This window comes from Sarcophilus harrisii, chromosome 4, assembly GCF_902635505.1.
Source record: "Sarcophilus harrisii chromosome 4, mSarHar1.11, whole genome shotgun sequence".
NCBI classification, from domain to species: Eukaryota; Metazoa; Chordata; class Mammalia; order Dasyuromorphia; family Dasyuridae; genus Sarcophilus; species Sarcophilus harrisii.
Genome location: NC_045429.1, coordinates 39,450,939 through 39,471,289, shown reverse-complemented (window position 1 = coordinate 39,471,289; position 20,351 = coordinate 39,450,939). Strand labels below are relative to the sequence as shown.

The window sequence follows — 20,351 nt, the reverse complement described above, 5'->3', positions numbered from 1 at the left end:
TCTGGAAGGGAAAGCTCAATAGGTTTTATAGTTATCCTTGAAGCTGCAAGAAGTTATTAGAGTTGATTGAGAACATCATGCAGTCAGGTGTACTATTAAGGAACACGATTGCAGCAATATATAAGATGAGCTAGTGGGGAAAAGATTTGAAGCAAGGGGGTCCATTAGGACACTGCTACATAGTCTAGTCAAGAAGTGATGAAGACAGGAACTAGGGGGGTGGCTATTTGTGTGTCCAAAGGGGTAGAGAGAAACAACAAGATTTGGCCATTAATATGAGATGAAAGAAAGTAAAGAATTGTATATAATAATAACAAGATTATACACTTGGAAGCCTAGGAACATAAATGAATTGTGTCCCGAGTTTATTTTAGCAATAAAAATGCCAGTGGTGATAACCTCTCACATTATCTCTATACTCTAGTCAATATACGGCCATATCCACAAAAATAGATACCAAAAGGCCCTGTAATTTTTAACACTGAATAACAGCAACATATCTAAAATCTGTTAAAAGAATAAACCAAAAAAACTGAGAAAGGTAAAACCTCAAGCATTTCATAGAGTCTATCTAAAACTGAACTAAAACTCTTAAAAAAAAATACTGTACCTTATTTAGGCAAACCTTCCTTTCTTCTTTTTGTTGATTTTCTCTTACCTACCTTGTTGACTTTTATTCTCCAATGCAGTCAGACATCAAACAGAAAGGAGATGGGAAGTAACAATTAGATGGAAAACAAACTTTAAAAGGAGATGATGCCTTGCTTCAATGAGGGGTGTCATTCAAGCTCATTAAGAAGCTGAGATGGAAGCAGTCTGTTGAAGCTAGGGAGCCTTCACTTTTTGGCTCTAATAAGTTATCAGAGTGTAACTGAATTGTGTGAATTTTTAGATATTATAAACCATATCAAATGAACAAAACAATATCCTTAAAGATCGAATAGGAACTATGGGGAGCCTCTACACCATAGCTCATTCATTGACCATTCCTCCTCAGTATTTTGTTCTCCCTGGACTAGGAGGCTTCTTACCTCTCTAACTGCTCTTCCTCAAATTTCCCTTTCCCAACAAGAGAAAGCAGAAGGTCACCTATCAAAGAGCAGAGGATGCAAGGTAGGATCCGAGTTTTCAATAAGCTTGCAAAAGTCCATTCAAACTTTTACATAGCTCTAATTGTTCAGAAGTTTCCCTTTACATTAAGTTTCTCTTTTTGCAATTCTTAATCAGTCAAATGACTAATTTTGTCCTTCAGACCCAAGCAGAACATTCATACTTTTGAAAAGGGCTACCAAGTTTCTTCTGCAACTTTTCACACCAAATTCCTAGTTCTCCAGTACAACATGTAGCCCCTCTCCATCCTGGTAACCCTTCTGGTCACTAGCCTTCCTAACACATGACACCCAAATCTCTATACAATATTCAGTTGTAGTCTGACTAGGTCAGCCACCAACAGTATTACTCACAAACTGTTTTCTTTTTTTTTTTTTTCTTAATGTAACTGAAGACTGCATTAGATTTTTGGGCTGCAATAGCACACTGCTAACTCATTGAGCTTATAGTCTAATAAGACCTCCACCTATCATAAGTATCAAATGAAGTACTTATTAGCCATACCTTATACCTGTGAAGTTGACTTAAATGTTTTTATGCTTATTCCTATTATTTCATATTGAGATACAATCCAATGTTCTCATCTGTCAAGGGCCTTCTGTTATCCAAAATGTTAAGCTATCTTTCCCAGTTTTGTGTCATCTACAAATATGATGTGCACACAAAGCCTGTCAGCCAATAATTGATAAACAGCCCAGATCCTTATGACACTACACTATTTGTTTATCTAAAGCTCATATTCTCTTTCTTTCTCCACAATAACATGGGACTGTCCACAAGAGTTTTGCTAATTTTAAATAGAAATTTTGTGGCATATTCAGTCAAGCTCACTGGCCTGTCTTTTGTCGCCTTCATCCTCTCATTTTTCATCATCTCTCAAGTCACCAACAATGGCTCAGCTGTTATACATGCAAGTCCTTCCTGCACTTAAAGAGATATTCTGTATGGACCTCATTATCTGAATGCTGTTTGACAGAACTTGCATTCAGATCCCTGACAAGAACTGTGTGACCCTGGGCAAGTCATTTAACTTTCATCTGCCTCAGTTTCTTCATCTATCTTCTGCATCACACAATAACAAAAGACATAAGTGCTGAACTTGGTTTCCACCTTTCAGCCCAATGGGATTAAGAAATTTTTTTTTTTTCTGTTCAGTTTATAAATCATTGAAATAAAAAGAAAAATAAATCAAAGTATAAATGAAGGTTCTGGAATTTATCTTAGAGAAAAGGAAAGGAATAATTCCAGCCCTTTAAAGCATTCCACAATTAGATGAACATATTTAAATGTAATTCATGTTGGTCAAACACAAAAATACCTTAAGTTAGTCTAAACTTAGAATCAGGAATGTGTAACAATGCAATCTGAGGCTTACATTTGAAGAGACTATGGATATAATTGTGAATATGTGAATATGCAACCTCTAAGTTGCCTTTCTTGCCTCATGTATTTCCTCACTGAGGTGCAGATGGTTGGCTGAACTGTATAGAAATTTTTAAGAATAACCTAACAATAATCCACCCTGAAAATTTAAGCTTCCTTTAAAAAATCATCAAATTCCCTCCACCCTCAGATAGATGCTCAGCACATGGGCCCAGGATTGTCTATCATGAGGTCCCTTTTGAGAAAACTGATTATTAAAAATGAAAGTATTCTTTCCGTCAATCACTCTGTACAGCAAGGAAGCTATATCATTATAGACTAAAGCTTCCCTGAGAAAAGGAATAGCTGGAAAATGAAAATACTCTAAATAAGCTCTAGTTTTATACTTGGTAAACTGGAGCGATTTCTTTTAAATGAAAATATTTTACATCAGGAACTCATGACCAAACCCTAGCATGATTTAATTCAGAATGTTTATTACTTTAAGATAACAACATAGAGGAAAAAAAAATTCACAATGTCTAAAAGTAGATCTCTGATTTATATCTTCTTGCCAAATGATTTAAAAAACCTAGACTTGAGGTCAGAAGACCTTGGTCCAAGTATCAGCAATGTTACCAAGTGGAGAAATGTAAACTTCAATCTGAGTTGTTGCTTTCTCAACTAAAAAAACAGAGTTGCTTCAAGGAAACTACTTTTAAAATCAGAAATCACTATATAAATTAAATGTTAGCTCCCATTGTATTTTAAATTGTAAAGCTATGGTTCCTTGAAAAATAAGCTCACATGCATTTTAAAGTTTGATCAATGTACGAATTGATAATACTTGTATTTTTGTTTCAAGGGAGTTTTTACTTTTTTAATTGGAGAAAGTAAATGTATGTAACAAGGCTTCATTGATACTCTTCTTTCCAGCCTCAGGAATAGTCCTCATTTTATCTACCATATTTTCACTGTAGTAACTAGTAGTTATATTGCTATAGTTGGAGGATTGAACTTATTTCCTCTGCCATTTCATCCTTCACCTGCCAGTTTCCCAAATTTCTAGTTCTGAACAGGCATACTACTTTGCCATTTTCATTGTTGTTTTTCAGATTCAGGGGATAGATGGAGATTGATAGGAGCTGAATCTACATACATGATCATGAAACGTAAATCAGAAAGACCATGAGTAGTTTTCTTCTTGTACATCTACAACTTGAAGAAATTAAAAGTTCTGGTGAACAAATTGCACTAAGCCTTACAAAAAAGGGGAATTACAGCATGATGAAGCAAGTTATTAATGCTATACTCCTGGACCACTGTTAGGAAACAAACAACTTCTTTCTCTATTATTCATTCAGATATACTGTGTTCTATCTTTTCAAATATCACCTTTTTAAAAGAGACTTAAGTTTCTAAGTAGATATCCCCCCCTCCCCCTTCCCCCCAGGGATTGTCTAAATAATTATGTTGAGATACAACCGTTGATAGTATAAAATATTTGGGAATCTATCTACCAAGGGAAAGTTAGGGACTATATTAGCAAAACTACAAAACACTTTCCATAGAAGTAAAATCAGATCTAAACACCTGGAAAAATATCAAGTACTCTTGGATAGATCAAGTGAATATAATAAAGATGACAATACTAGAATAGTTGCTCAGTGGAATAGGTTAGGTTCACAGGACAAAATAGTAACTATAGCAATCTAGTGTTTGACAAATTCAAAGACCCCAGCTTTTGGGATAAGAACTCATTATTTGACAAAAACTGCTGGGAAAATTGGAAAACTACTATGGCAGAAACTAGGCATTGACCCACACCTAACACAATATACCAAAATAAAGTCAAAATGGATTCATGATCTAGACATAAAAAAATGATAGATCTAGACATAAAAAAATGATAGATACTATAAACAAATTATAGTTTACTTCTCAGATTTGTGGAGAAGGAAGGAATTTGTGGCCAAAGAAGTGGAGGTCATAAGTGATCACAAAATAGGCAATTTTGATTATATTAAGTTAAAAAGTTTTTGTACAAACAAAACTAATGCAGACAAGATTAGAAGGGAACCAATAAACTGGGAAAACAGTTTTACAGTCAAAGGTTCTGATAAAGGCCTCATTTCTAAAAGAGAACTGACTCAAATTTATAAGAATTTGAGCCATTTTCCAATTGATAAATAGTTAAAGGACATCAATAGACAATTTTCAGATGAAGAAATTGAAACTATAGCCACATGAAAAGGTGCTCCAAATCACTATTGATCAGAGAAATGCAAATTAAGACAACTCTTGAGATACTACTACACAACTCTCAGGTTGATTAAGATGACAGGAAAAGATAATGATGAATGTTGGAGGGGATGTGGGAAACCTGGGACACTGATACATTATTAGTGGAATTGTGAATACATCCAGCCATTCTGGAGAGCAATTTGGAACTATGCTCAAAAAGTTATCAAACTGTGCATACCCCTTGACCCAGCAGTGTTTCTACTGGGCTTATATCCCAAAGAGATCTTATAAAGAAGGGAAAGGATCCACATATGCAAAAATGTTTGTGGCAGCCCTTTTCATAGTGGCTAGAAACTGAAAACTAAATGGATGCCCATCAATTGGAGAATGGTTGGGTAAATTGTGGTATATGAATATTATGGTATATTATTGTTCTGTAAGAAACAACCAGGTGGATGATTTCAGAGAGTCCTGGAGAGACTTATATGAACTGATGCTAAGTGAAATGAGCAGAACCAGGAGATCATTATACACAGCAACAAAAAGACTATACCATGATCAAGTCTGATGGAAGCGGCTCTCTTCAACAATGAGATGATTCAAACCAGTTCCAATTGTTCAGTGATGAAGAGAGCCACCTATACCCAGAGAGAGGACTGTGGGAACTGAGTGAGGATCACAAAATAGCATTTTCACTCTTTTTGTTGTTGTTTGCTTGCATTTTACTTTGCTTCTCTTTTTACTTCTTGTGTGGCATGATAATTGTAAAAATATGTATACATATATTGGAATTAACAAATATTTCTATCATATTTAACATGTTGTACTACTTGCTATCTGGGAGGGCATGGAGAAAAGGGGGGAAAATTGGAACACAGGGTTTTGCAAAGGCTAATGTTGAAGAATTGTCTACTGTTTTGAAATATAAAAAGCTTTATTTAAAAAAAAACAATAATTATGTCACAGAATTTTATAAAAATATTAAAGATCCTCCTATATTATTTGATAAGAAAACTTCTAAATAGTTCTGACATTTGAACAAGGCAAATAAAACAAAGGACAACAAAAAAAAAAGTTTTCAAAACACATAATACTGGAATAAAAGTCATATATTAATACTGAAAGAAATGCTCCCAGATCTTGAAATCTTTTCAAAGCAAAAGAATGAAACAGGAAATTTTAAAAACAGTCTCTACTGGTCTATTTTAATATTTTAACATTTAATTCTACATCACTGGGCTAATTACTATGAAGCAAAAGAGAATAAAAATATACTTAGAACTGAACTTTAAAGAAATTAAAATTACTTTCCTTTCATATTATGAAGAAACTTAATTTTTATATTAAAAATTATCTGGGAAGCAGCTAGGTGGTACAGTGGTTAGATCATCAGCACTGAAGTCAGGAGGATCTGAGTTCAAATCTGGCCTCAGACACTTAACACTTCCCAGCTGTGTGATCCTGGGCAAGTTACTTAACTCCAATTGCCTCAGGGGGAAAAAAAAATTATCTGTAATATTGTGGGATATTTTTGGTGGCAGACATTTCTCAAGAAATAAAAAATTATTTCAGGAAAAACAGAGATAATGGAAATTTGTTTGTTTTTCCTTCAATCAGCAGATAAATATTTAAACATAATTTGTGCAAAGCTTAGTACTGTGCAGTCAAGACAGGAGTTCAAGTCTTTCTCATAAAGGTATTTAGATAAAGTCTCCTATTCCCTTCCTCCTCCTCTCTTCTGAAATCTTTCTCTTCCCCATGACTCCTCTGCACAAGTGCACAGTCTACAGGTGTGTACAATGAAGATAACCATCCCCCCCCCCCCATTATGTTTATCAGTTCTACTGAATTTGTTCTTTTTTTTTTTTTTTTTTTAAACTTCTACTATAAGAATAATCACTGGAAGAAACTGTGTAAAGAGAATCCCTAGAGCCAATTTTATCCATCTTATAATTTTTCTCAAGGCCTTAGAATAACCAGTCCATTTAAAACTTCTAAAAATATGCCTGTAGTTGAATTTTACCAGAAGAAAAAAGCAATGGGAAGATTTCTGAACAGAGAAATGACATAATGAGAACACTATTTTAGGAAGGTTAGCCTGGCAATTTTTTTTTGGATGGATTAAAGAATAGATGATTAGGGCCTGACTAGGATGCAGCCAAGGTGAGACACACTTTCAAAGAAAAATCACTAGGACTCAGGGACTATTCAATCCATCCCTACTTATCACTTCTCTTTAGAAGTTCCAGAGCAAATTCCTCATTCCTTCACAAACAAACACCAACAACTATAACATATGAGCAATTTGATTTACTCGACATTCTATTCAAATCAGCTTTCGCAAAGATCCTACTTTTTATGACTTATGCAACATGGGAGAGATGTTGGATTCGCAGAAGATTGCCAACAGAGGGCAAACTCTGGCAGGGCCTAAGTATATGGAAAAGAGCCAGAGGATGGAGCCAGGGATGGCCTGGGTGAAGTTCAAATCAATCAACTGACAAGTATTTTTATTACCTTTCTTTTCAGCCACTAAAGTGGTTTTCCTAAAATTTAGGTTAGCACTTCCCTAACTCCAAGGGTTCCCCCTCACTTCCAGGACCAAATACAAAATTGTCAGTTCACTGTTTGAAGCCCTTCATGACCTGATCTCCTCCTCCCTTTTGAGTTGTCTTACTTCCCACCATGCACTCCATTTAGTGACACTGGTCTGCTGGTCATTCTACAAACAAGTTCTGGGCACGTATGGCTGTTTCCCATGCCTGAAAACGCTCTCCTACCTTTAAAAGGTACTGGCTCTCTCCCATCAGATGGGTCAACAAGCATGCCTTAATTCCAGTGCCTTTTCTCTGTTAATTATTTCCTATATATCTGGTGTATAGTTTGCTTCATACACACCTATTTGTTGTCTTTCCCTATATTAATGTTTTTATGAATATTTTTATATTATTAATATTTTAGAAAATGTGTGGCTAGAAAAAACTACAAACATTAAAACAGATCTGGGTAGTTGGACTTAGAAGCACCACAATTAGGAACACTAATTTTATGAGAACTAAGCATGTTAAATCCATGGTTCCATTAAAAAAAAAAGTTAGACATCCTATTTCTTTACAAGAGGGACATCTAGTGGTTAGCCTCTAAACATTTCTAATAAATACCTCAGTTAAAATGTATTTCCATATTGATAACTTTTACATAAGACCTATAAACACTTGTTGTCCAAGATGACAGCATATAAACATCTAGGCACACACTTATGCATGTGTATGTGTGTGTATGTTTATTCCATTCTAATTTATCAATAGACTTGAACTCCTTCACAATGCCTGATGTAAATGCTTATTTTCTTTTATATAGATTTACTAATACAAGAAAATTTTCTTTTAGACTCTCAAATTTACAATTTCTAGGAGGAAAAAAATCTACTTAAGTACTTTTCTTTAGAGTAGAAAAAGTATAGATTTAGACCCAGGAGAAGGGCTAAAAAATCAAATCTCTGGGTATCTCTAAACAAATTACATTATCTGGAATGTTTTCCACATTCTGCAAAATGGGGATGAAAATATTTTACATAGTTTGTGAGACTTTACAATACCTAATTATTTAAGTGTGAGCTATCGCTATCAATTATTATTCTTAACAATTAGATAACAGTAAATCATTGGAGGATGTGGGGCAAAAGGTTGATAATAAACACAGAGATATATAACTAATTTGGCAGCACTAGAAGATATGGGCTAGAAGGGCAGAGAAAGAATGTGGTAGATAGTTCATAAAAAAACAATTTTACAAGGGAAATGACACAGTGAATAGGAAGAAAAAGAAAGACAAGAGGTTTATTAACTAGGTATATAGTTCTTGGCAAAAATGAAGAAAAGAGTCAGGATAAGCTAAAGTTTTGAATGAGGTTGACTGGACCAAAGGTTGTACCACTGACAAAAAACAAGCAAATCAGAAGGAAAAGCAGAATATGAAAAGTAAACAATTGAGGAAAAGGACTGAGACTTGTTTAATTTGGACACATCTTAAGTACAGATGCTACATACAGATCTCTGCACACAGCAGGCACCAATGTGGGAACGAAAACTGGAACTTATATCCAAAAAGGTGACAGATGTCAAGTCATGAGAATGAAGGTCACTGCCAGGAGAGCAAGAATGGAGGAGAAAATGAGATCAAAGATTCTTGGGAAAGACCAATGCTAATGGCAAGGAAGAGCTATCATGGTCAGCCAAGGAGACAGGAATAGGTAGAGGAGAATAGAGGGAGAAGAAGCAGAGGGTAGTGCCCTAGAAATCCAGGACATTAGAAGCCACAAGAAAACCATCTTAAAGGATAAAATGAAGCTGTTCCCTCATAAGAACCCTGCAAGGTATTAGGAAGAAGAGTAGAAGATGGTACACATCAGTAGCACTCAATGCTGTGGAGAAGGCAAGGATAACAAATGGGATTTTAGCCAAGTGTTTGTCAAGCCTCTCCTCCTATCTTTGTGGAAGATACAGATGTGAGCTCCAAAGCGATGCAATTTGGTGTATTTATTTGCAAATGGCAAAATGGCTGGATTCCAAAGAATCATCATCAATAGGTCATATAAACTCGAAAGGACTCTGGTGGAATTCTTCAGGCATCTGACCTTGGCCATATACTGTTTTCTACATTTATACATATTCTAAGTGATCTGAATGAAACATAGATGGCACACTAAACAAATCTGGGATTCAAAAAGTCCTAGACAAGCTAGAACCCTGGGACATACCTAATGAGGTAAAATTTAATAGAAGAAAACAAACTGTACAGCATTTGGGTTAAAAAAAATCAACTTCACAAGTATGAGATGCTAGAACCAAGCTCAGACAGCAGAATGAAAAAGAGTTTTCAGTGAACTTCAAGTGTAACAAGTCAAATATGATGAGGTAGCATTTTGTGGGAAGAGCTAAGGAGGAAGAGTAGCACAAAGGAGTGTGTAGCAACATCTCCTCCTCCAACTACTCCAAGTGTACTCAGAAAATGCACCAGACTACATCCTGATGGGAATGCAAAGAAAAATCCAGGTTGGCACAGGGAGATAAAGAAGGTTGTGGATAAGGAGGATGTGGTCTGGCCACAAAACTGGCAGCTTTGTTTCCCATTACACAAATCTGGGTCCCAGATTCACAGGAGACCACTACAAGTAGTGTAGTAGAGAGTTGGGCTCCCAGGCAGCTTCCTGAGACTACAAAAGACCAAAAAAATTGGGGAAAAAATGTCATCTTATTGCAAAAATAAGTGACTCGGAAAACAGACTGAAGAGAGATTCAGACTCATTGAACAACCTGAACGTCTTGATCAAAATAAAGACTGGAAACCATTTATCAAATTTTAAAAGAAAATTTCCCATATCTTTTACAACTAGAGGTCAAAGTACAATTAGAAAGAATCTACTAGTCACTTCCAGAAAGAAATCACAAAATGAAAAATCCAAAAACATTTTAAAGCAAAATCTGGAGATTCCCAAACATATGAATCAAACAAATATAGTCTTTGTATGTGGCCAAAATGTAAATGTTTTGCTTAATTACACTATTTATAACTTGAGTTTGTTTTTCCTTTGCTCTCATTGGGTGCAGTGGAATAGATTTTCATAGATTAAAAAAAAAAATTAAAAATTTTAAGCATAAAACATAATGTGCTCTTGGATTGTAGAAGAAAGCTATCTACATTAAGGGAGGTGATAAAGTTCTGTTTTCATCTTATCTAACAGAACTAGATCTAGGGCAGTAGTTTTAGCTCTAGGTGCTACATTTTAGGGAGGAAAAGCTACCAAAATAGTATAATCAGATTGGTGAGAAATCTCTAAGACATGACATATGAGGACTGACAAAAGGAAATGGAGATGCTGAGCCACTCTAATAGCTGAGGTGATTTAGTATCAGGTGGATACTTTCCTGGATCCTCCTCTGCCAAGAATGGGCGCAGTACCCAAGGCTCTGCCCTAGGCACTCTTTGCTTTCTTACTGGGAACTCCACAAATATCTTTATGGGGAGGACTCCCAGATTTATAGAGATGCAACCCAAGTCTCTCCTGGGCTCATCTGGCATTAGCAAATGACAATGGGACAGTTCACGTGGAATGTCAGTTATCTCACTTATATCCAGAGCAGAACTCATTCTCCTTCCCCCTTTTCTCCATTCACATGATTGCTGTCTTGGGTAACAGCATCATTACCCTTCCTTGGAATACAGCAATGGCATTTTAAATTGAGTTGTGTCTCAATTCTCACTCTTCTCCAATCCATCTTTCACAGAATTGAAGAAACAAAGTTCTGAGAAAGTTACCTTTCTCCAATGACTCCCCATTACCTCTAAGATAAAACTCATTGGGTGCTTAAAACCCTTTGCAACCTGGTTCTAACCTACCTTACTTTTCCAGTCCTATTATGTAATATTTCCCATCACACACACTGCAGATCAATCACTGCTTTGCTTACTTCCATCTCTCTGCTCTGGTACTGGCTGTCTTTCCTCACTTCTGATTTTTAGAACCTCTAGTTTTCCCCAAAACTCGGCTCAAACACCATCTCTTCTAAAGAAAGTCTGTTCTGATCTCCTAGTGCTAGTGTCTTTTTCTCCAAATTTTTTTGTGGATATATTTAATACATACAAGTCATCTCTCCATTAGAAGGACTTTCACTTTTGTTTATTCCCTAGGGAACAGCACAAGGTCTGGCAAAAAAAGCATTGATAATTAATAAACATCTGAATGATTTAAAGTGATGAGACTTACTCTGCTTGACCCAAGAAGACAGAATTAAAAGCAATGAGAGAAACCTGAACAAAGCTAAAGATTCAGATATGATATAAGGAAAAACTTCCTAACGATTATCATTGAGAAACCTTGAAAGATTTCATTTGTTATGATCAGGTCTTTATATTAAAGCTAGTAACTTGTTGGGTTATCTTCAAAATGATCAACAGCCTATAACATGGATTGAATCTAAAAAAGATCAAATTTAAGAGGTAAACATTATGCAACTGATTTTTTGAACCTGAACATATTTATATTGATCCTTATTAAGTGTAATGCTATCATTAAATTCAGCACAATTTCCCAATTACTACAATACCAACTAAGCTTTTGCCATAAGAATAGTAGATCCCCACCCCCACTCACATCACCCTTACTTGAGATCTTTAAGCAGTGTGGAGGAACCATTTGCTGGGTATAGAAGTGATATGCTTTTCAAATATGAATTAACCCTAAAATCCCTTTCAATTCTTAAGACAATGAAAAGGCAATTAGAGGAGACAATCAGTGACCTCACAGAAATACAGGGATAGAAAACTGATTGTGGAGGGCTAAAGAAAGAACAAATACTATAGAAATGGAGGGATTCATTTAAGGAAACTGGCAGCAAAAGGGAAGCCTTAACAAATATATCTTTTAAGTAAATATTATATACCATGAACTGTACTAGGGTAGTGGCCATACAAAGATTTAAAAAAAATATATCCCATAGTCAAGTTTACAATGTAAAGGGAGATGAGACAAGAACACATAGAAATGCGACAAAAGGTAGATTGTGGGAGAGGATCTCACAAGGTACTCTAGGAAAATTCAGGGAGTGATCACTTATTTAAAAATATTTATTGAAGTGTTTTGTTTTTACATTACAAACATTTACAAGTTACTCCAACTTCAGGAAAAGTCTTTTGTAAAAATGCAAAATAGTTAAGTAAAACTAATGACCATATTTCAAAGTGCATTCCCCAGCTGTAGCAATCCAATTCTGTTTTAAAAATACTGACAAAAATCATTTTCTCCACTGGAAAGAAAGATGATTCAGAAAATTTGATCTGTTATTCTTCAAGAAAAAGTGGTATTGGGGAAAAAGAGAAAGGACTAAATAAAGAAGAATTTTGAAGATACCAGTAATAGTTATTTTGATGAAGAAAAAAGGTAGAACAATTTCCTAAAGTGATGCCATTATTTAAAAAGAAACAACAATGGATATAAAGAACAGAATGGTCCTATAAGAGCAAGAGCATAAACTTGAGAATGAGTTAAGGACAAGTTTTTTAGATATGCTGGACTAAGGAATCAACTCAGAGATAAACATGAACAATGACAAAACAAAATCTCATTTGGTTTTGGACAGTGATTGTCCTTTCCAGTAGAGGCTGAGGACAGAACAATTAGTTAACAGGAACATGTTGGATATCTTCTAGCAGAAGGTGGGTGACTACTTCTTGGCTATGTTATAACAAGGAATCCCTTTCCTTGGTGGGTTGACCCCGATAATGGCTGAATGCTCTTCATATCATATCAGTCTGTGACTGTGTGACTACAAATAAAAGATAAGTGAAGAGCTAGCAAGAAATCACCTCACTCGCCTCCATGAGTTCAAGTCACAAGTCTTCAATGATCTAGGACCAAGATCATGGAAAATAGAAGATATCCTGAAACAATAAGTTAACTTCCCCATTATTAAAAAAGGTGAATTGTGGGTGGCCTATGAATTGCAGATTGATAATGCTGCCTCACATGTCAGGCAAAGTTCTAAAAACACATTATCAGAGAGAGTTTCTGAGAACTCAAAGAAAAGCTATAGCAGAGTCAACATGGATTTATCAAGAACAGGCTATGCTAGATGAACTTCATTTCTGTTTTATTATAATATGATTTGATTGGTAAGTTTGGGCAATGGTATACACATGACATATACAGATTTCAGAAAAACATCTGACAGTTACCCTTAAGTATCCTAAAAGTGTACTTCAAAAAATATTCCCATGACATGCTCCTCAATAGCACCTCAGCATTATATAACACACAACACAGGGATAGTCTTTAGCCTTGATTCTGTCATAACCCATGTTCCACTTCCATGTTCAAGAACTTTGAAATTCTATTATCTAGTCATGCTAAGCTCACTTATTTAGGTTTTCATTTTCACTGTGACTTCCAGTCCTTCTTCCTAAATAATTTCCCAGGTCAGAATTTTTGCTATAGCTACACTCTTTTCTCTTCCTAAAGTAAATGTGAACTAATTCAATTTTATATGATGCTTTGCACTTGTCTCTCATGCCTTGCTGAAGCCCAATGATGAAATATTCCCACCATCTACTTCCTCTGCTTCTACTCACAGGTAGCTGAACAGAGCTGGAGACATCATGAAATTACTGAGTCTACTACAAATTTAGGCTGCTAATCTTAACCGGGCCTTAATTTGAATTGCAGCAATGCAATCCTTCTATGTCCATTCCTAGCCGATTCCCTACTCCCCTCAACACAGCTATTCCAAGTCTTCTCTCCAAACTCCTGCCCCACCTCTTCACTCACCTTCTCAGGTGAGGACTTCACACAGCAACTTAAATAAAAAACAAAAAAAACACCACCTTGAAAGTTTTTACCTTACGCACTTCCCTTACTCCAGTCTCTGGACTTCTTGCCAAGGGTAATCACAATACATGAATTGTTGATCCCTTAACCTTTGTCTTTTTTGGTAGATTTCCTCCCTATCACCTCCTCTCACTCTTGAAAATTTGAATCTCTACCTATTTTATTCTTTCTTTGTTGCCTAAAAATATGCCCAACTATCCCAGATTTTTAAGAAATCTTCATTAGATTCTACTGGCCTTCCAAGGTTGCTCATCTATAAAATGAGGAGATTTGACTGCTCATACCTCTAATGTCCCTTCTCAACTATGACCACATGAGCTGTAGCTCATTTATTCTTACTCTTGGGTGAGAATAATTCATTCTCATAGTCTACTTCATTAGTATGATAAACAATAGATTATACCCAAAAAGTTAACAGTTTAAATAAAAGCACTAATTTAAAACATTTCTATAACTAGATACTTACTTCCTATCAAACATTGTTGAATTCTCTCTTCTTTTGGTGAAGCCAATTGGTAAAATTCTTAAGTCAATGTTGTGTCTTCGTGCTCGGTTTTTCATATAATTTAACTAATAGAACAAAAACCAAACATTAAATTATTGATGGCACTTCATTACCTCAGAATCAGTACAGAGTCCATAGATATTATGGTCTCTTTTTAGTAACAATAACTCATATTCTAAAAATTTTGCAAAACATTTTTTCCTCATAAATGTGAGAAAATGTATTATTTCAATTTTGTGATGTAACTGAATCTCAGAGAAATTAAGTGACTTCATCAAAATCACACTTCTATTGCCAAAATCAAAACTTATACTTAAATCTTCCATTTCCAAAACCAGAAGAATTTATTATTTTAACATTATTAGGTGAGAAATTACATAGTTAATACTATTTATGAGCAGCAAATTTCTGGAGATGGTATGTTTTGTTTAATAAGTTAACAAAAACACGTAGTAATCATAAATGCCTTTTGGCAATAAAATGACTTTTATGATTCTGAATTTTTCACAGCCTGAGGTAACTTCAGAGTAAGACTTTATCATAGGCATCTCATTAGTAGTTTAATAGAGCAAGCATATGTCATTAATGTCCAATAAACTTGGCATAACTAGTGGCATCAGTCTTCTGTAAAAAGCCAAAGACCCATTTGGATTTAGAAACAATTGATGAAAGTCAATAATGGCTGTGAATAATAAGGTATTAGTTAAAAAATGAAAATCTTATTGCAGAGATAGGCCATAAAATACTTTGTAAACCTCAGGTATGCTATATCCAAGTTACTGTCACACCACTGTGTAGAAACTTTAGGACTGGTACAAGAAATTCAAATGTTACAGTGAAAAATTTTCTCATTACCTAACACTTAATTTTTAATTTAAGAAGTTATGTATGACTTTAGACCTTTTATTGATAATCTTATCAGTGGTACCAAATTCAAATAGAAGATCATTAAATTGTATATAAAGATCCCCAAGAGTTGCATATCACACACTGACATTTTCTGTATTTGCTTGTATTTTTACTTATTGTTAATATTTTTCAATCACATCTTAATTTGGTTCAGGCTGTGAGTCTGACACTTCCACTCTAGCCTATTCTCTAAAAAAGGAAAGGTGCAAACCTGAATTGGTGGAGAAGTTTCTTCATTAGACAATTCACCACAATGAGGAAATTATAAGTCCAGCTACTATCTCTAGGAATAATCTGATTTTAAACTTTGTTACATAGCTTTAAAGAAAAATTAAAATTCAATTTTCCATAATATCTTTCAGACACTATGCAAAAAAATAGCTCTCTAATGAACCAGAGAGTACAAGAAAAATGTCACTAATAAAACCAATGGAAGAACATATATTTTTAAAATATGATATGCTTTTTTGCCAACTACTCAACAGAAAAATAAATTGTGTTGAACATTTCTGAACACTTTATGTTCAAAGAAATTTACATCACAATGATGAATTTCAATTTTGTATTTACTTTAAGGAAAATTTTTTATAAATATGGAGCACATAGGAACGGAAAGAGCATAGGTTTACAAGGCACCCAGGTCCAAATCCTGCTTCAGCTACTTATTTTTATGTGACCTTGTAAAAGTAAACTTTCTTAAGCTTTCATTTCCTTATCTGTAAAATGAGGGAACTGAACAAACTAATCTGAAAGCTCACTTTTTGCTCTAAAGTCTATGCTCCTATAAAAAAAGAAATTTAATAGTAAATTGTTGCAGTTACTGTCTCTTAAGTTTTTGTTGTTGCTGTTGTTCAAATTGTTTTTTGGCTATGTTTGACTTTGTATGACCCCCATTTGGGATTTTCTTGGCAAATATACTGCAGTGGTTTGCCATTTCCATCTTCAGCTCATTTTACAGGTGAGAGAACTGAGACAAATAGGGTAAAGAAATTTGTCCAGAAAATACTAAGTGTCTGAGGCAGAATTTGAACTAAGAGGAGTCTTCCTGACTCCTGTCCCAGTGCTCTGTCCGCTATGGTGCACCCTTAAGCTAGTTTAAACTAATACACTTATTAAGAGAAATGAACACTTACAATTCTATTTGTTGAGGGTCTTTTCAAGAAAACATCTCTAGCAATGTAGTCAGCTGATCTTCCTACATCTTCCAAAAACCTATAATCTAAAATTTTCAAAGTAAAAAAATCAGGTGACACAGGCCAAAGGAAAAAATGCATCAATTAATTACAAATAAGATGAGACATTATGTCTTACCACTTAGAAGATTAATTTCGGTAAACTGTTTTAATGAAACAAATGCTGTCTTCTCTCGAATTCCATTGCATGTAAGCTCTGTTTTGTGTTTCTTCACACAGGCTAAGCTGAAAAGGCAATATACAAAACCTTTGCATTTTCACTGAGAAGCATAAAGGTACAAACAGCAGAAACAGTACTAAACCCATTTCATACCTGCAGGAACATTTCATACAACGTGGACACCTGTATTTTGCTTCTTCTGTACCACAAGTTTCACAGCTAAAAGAAACAAATAAACCAAAAACTCAAATATGTGTAATTATTAAAATTGCCAAAGTTGTATTCTACTTGTAGCTTTACATAGGTACTTGTAACAACACATGTTAATTAATGTGGATATATGCAAAAACAATCTTTGGTTAAAAAATAAAAAGTAGAAAAAAAAACTGGGAAATAAATGTAAATTGTTTGCATTTTTGTTTTTCTTCCTGGATTATTTCTACCTTCTGAATCCAATTCTTCCTGTGCAACAAGAAAACTGTTCGGTTCTGCACACATTTATTGTATCTAGGATATACCGTAACCTATTTAACATGTATAGGACTGCTTGCCATCTGGGGGAGGGGGTGGAGGGAGGGAGGGGAAAAATCGGAACAGAAGTGAGTGCAAGGGATAATGTCGTAAAAAATTACCCAGGCATGGGCTCTGTCAATAAAAAGTTATTTAAAAATAAAAAAAAATAAAAAGTAAAAATACTTCTTGGCAGTTCATCATTGCCTTCTCTTCACTCCCTTCCCAACTCTGCTTAGATTTCTCAGGGACTTTGCTAGCTGCCTGCCCCTTTCCCACCAGGAAGAGCCTCCTGGAACTTCTATTTTTAAAAAGGGACCCAAGATGGCCGGCCTTCATTCCCTCCCACCTCCCAGCTTTGCTTCTGATTTTTAGACTCAAAGTCTGTTGGGACACTCTCCATATTACCACCTTTCTTCACTCCAGCTCCCCTCCCACCTAGACTCTAAGCTCCTCGCAGGAGCTGTCCCTAGAGCCAGCACAGGAGAGCGCTTCAGTTCCAGGGGGTTTCCTCTTTGGCTGGTCAGCTACTGTTTATCAATCCCCTATTCAGTGAAAAGTAACGTGCTGTGATGGTGCTTCCACAAAAGACAGTACTCATTCTCAAGGCACTCACAGCTTGAGAGGAGTCAACATGCAGGCAACTATGGCCAAATAAAACGGTACAAGATACCTTGAGCACAATCTTGGAGGGAAAAGACTAAGAGTAAGGAGGACTGGGAGTCTCCTCATAAAAGCAGAACTCAGCTGGGACCTGAGGGGTGCCGGGGGGCAGATGAGGAGGGAGACAGTGAGCCGGTGAAAATGCTTGGGTCAGGAGATAGTGTCTTGACCAAGGCAAAGCAAGGAGGCTTTACGCATTAAGTGGGGAGAAGGCCTAAGAAGACTGAGGGCAGGTTACACAGAGTTGTCCGAGTCAAAGAGGATGTTTTCCATTTCCTGAAGGTGACAGGAAACTACTGGAGTATATGGAAGGAGGTATATCATGGCTAGACCTGAACTTGAGGAAAATCCTTTTAAGCTGAAAATGGACTGGTGTGGGGAACAACTTGAGGCAGGGCCACCAAAGAAACGAGAGTGTCAGAGGGGAGGCTATAAGAGGTCACCAAAGCAGAAAAAAATGGGAATAACAACTGATTGGATATGGGGGGGAAAGGGGTCAAGAATGACACTTAGGTTTCTAGCCTAGACACTTGGGAGGATGATGGCACCTTGGCAGTCACAGGAAAGTTAATTAGGAGGGGAGAAGGATTTGGAGGGAAAAATGAGTTTGGTTTTGGACAAGTTAGAGTTGTCTACAAAAAGCCCAATAAGCAGTTGGAGTCCCATATAATGGAAGTCAAGAGAGAGGTTAGGACAGGGCAAACAGATCTGAGAACGCTGCATTTAGAGATAATGGCTGACTTCACACAAGTTAAGATTACCCGTGAAATCGTATAGACGAAGAGGGCTCAGGACAGAGGCTTGGGGGCACTTCTGGTTAATGAGCACGACCTGGATGAATATCCAGAAAAATGGGTAAAGGAGCAGCATTAGGAGTGTCACAAAAAGCTACAGAGAAGAGAATATCAAGGAGAAGAGGGTGATCAACAGTCAAGGAAGAAGACTGAGAAAGGAGAGTAGATTTGGCAACCAAGTTACAACACTTGCAGGAAATTCTCTAATAACAAGAAGAACAATACAATTACTGGTTAATGTGGACTAGGGAAAATTTTCCACTCATTTTTCTATCCTCTATTCAAGTTTATTAAGGAAACCAGATAATCCTTTCAATTATCATTCTGTCAGGTATTTGGTAGTCTTCTAGCACCACATAGAATGACTAGCTCATCTACAAGTCCAGTTACAAATAAATATAGATCAAACCTCCTATGGTGAGAAAAAAAATGTCTTCTAAATTCATCTTTTCTCTATAGAAAAACTATTGACCAAGAAGACTAGCAGTGGTAGCTGGCGGACTGGAAGCTAAATTAAGAATGTAACAGTAACATTGTTTTTAATTTAGGAAAGATCAATACTTCCTTCTCCATTCCAATCCCTGACCAAATATCTTCAAATGTATTTCTAGGTTTCTGTGATGTCGACAGATGAGCCACCTATGTTCTAGACAATAAGATTCCTTCCCCCATTTCCACCTCGAGAATCACTGCCTTTTGGTTTCCTGTTTCATTGCATGACAAGATCTCATTACTTCCAGTATTTGTAATTTCATCACAACTCTTCTACAACTTAGTCAATGGCCTCTGAAATTGCTGTAGCTACAGCATTTATCACCTTGTGGCCAACCTAAGGAATAAGCCTCTGGCCAGATCTGGATTAGTCAGGCTGGTCTTCAGACAAGTCACACACACCCACTCTAGGGTCTGTGCAAATCATAAAAAAATTCAGATTTGGGACTTTGTTTATCTATGCTGAAAGGTGTCCTTACTCCAACATTCTCATTAAGATCATACAAATTTAAGCAAAAACTTCCACTGAAGGGCAAGCTACCAGTACCTCCAGAGGCAGACAGCCCATTTGTTAAAAGTTTTTCCTAAGATCGAGTCTAAGACTTTGCCTCTTTACTATTTTCACTAGTTGCTGCTGCTTATTCCATTTTCTAAGGCAGTGGTGTCAAATTCAAATAGAAATGTAGCCTGTGAGCTACGTACTGATTTAGAAAATCACAAACTGGCATCATTTATTTTATATTGTATTTTTAAATTTATTTTGTGAAACATTTTACCATCACTTTTTTTTTGGGTAAAACAATTGGAGTGAAGTGACTTGCCCAGGGTCTCACACCCAGCAAACTTTAAGTGTCTGATGTAGGATCTAAACTTGGGTCCTCCTGACTTCCAAGTCAGTGCTCTATCCACTGTGCCATTTGGCTACCCCTCCCAATTACAATTTAACCTGGTTCCGGTAACATAGGGATACCCTGCTGGGGCAGCAAGGGTAATAGCTTTGCTCAAGGGACAATGGGAGCAAGCTCTA

General features: G+C 36.0%; 1 protein-coding gene across 1 annotated transcript in view; it reads right to left on the bottom strand.

Moving 5' to 3' along the window:
* The window catches only part of ZNHIT6 (zinc finger HIT-type containing 6), a 58,318-nt gene that overhangs the window by 34,348 nt on the left and 3,619 nt on the right, over positions 1 to 20,351 (bottom strand). Inside the window, exons 3-6 of the mRNA XM_023501704.2 lie at positions 17,019 to 17,084; positions 16,824 to 16,930; positions 16,646 to 16,731; positions 14,565 to 14,668 (exon numbers count right to left, since the gene is read on the bottom strand). Of these exons, the coding sequence (XP_023357472.2) occupies positions 14,565 to 14,668; positions 16,646 to 16,731; positions 16,824 to 16,930; positions 17,019 to 17,084 (363 nt within the window). The remainder of the gene's footprint in view (positions 1 to 14,564; positions 14,669 to 16,645; positions 16,732 to 16,823; positions 16,931 to 17,018; positions 17,085 to 20,351) is intronic.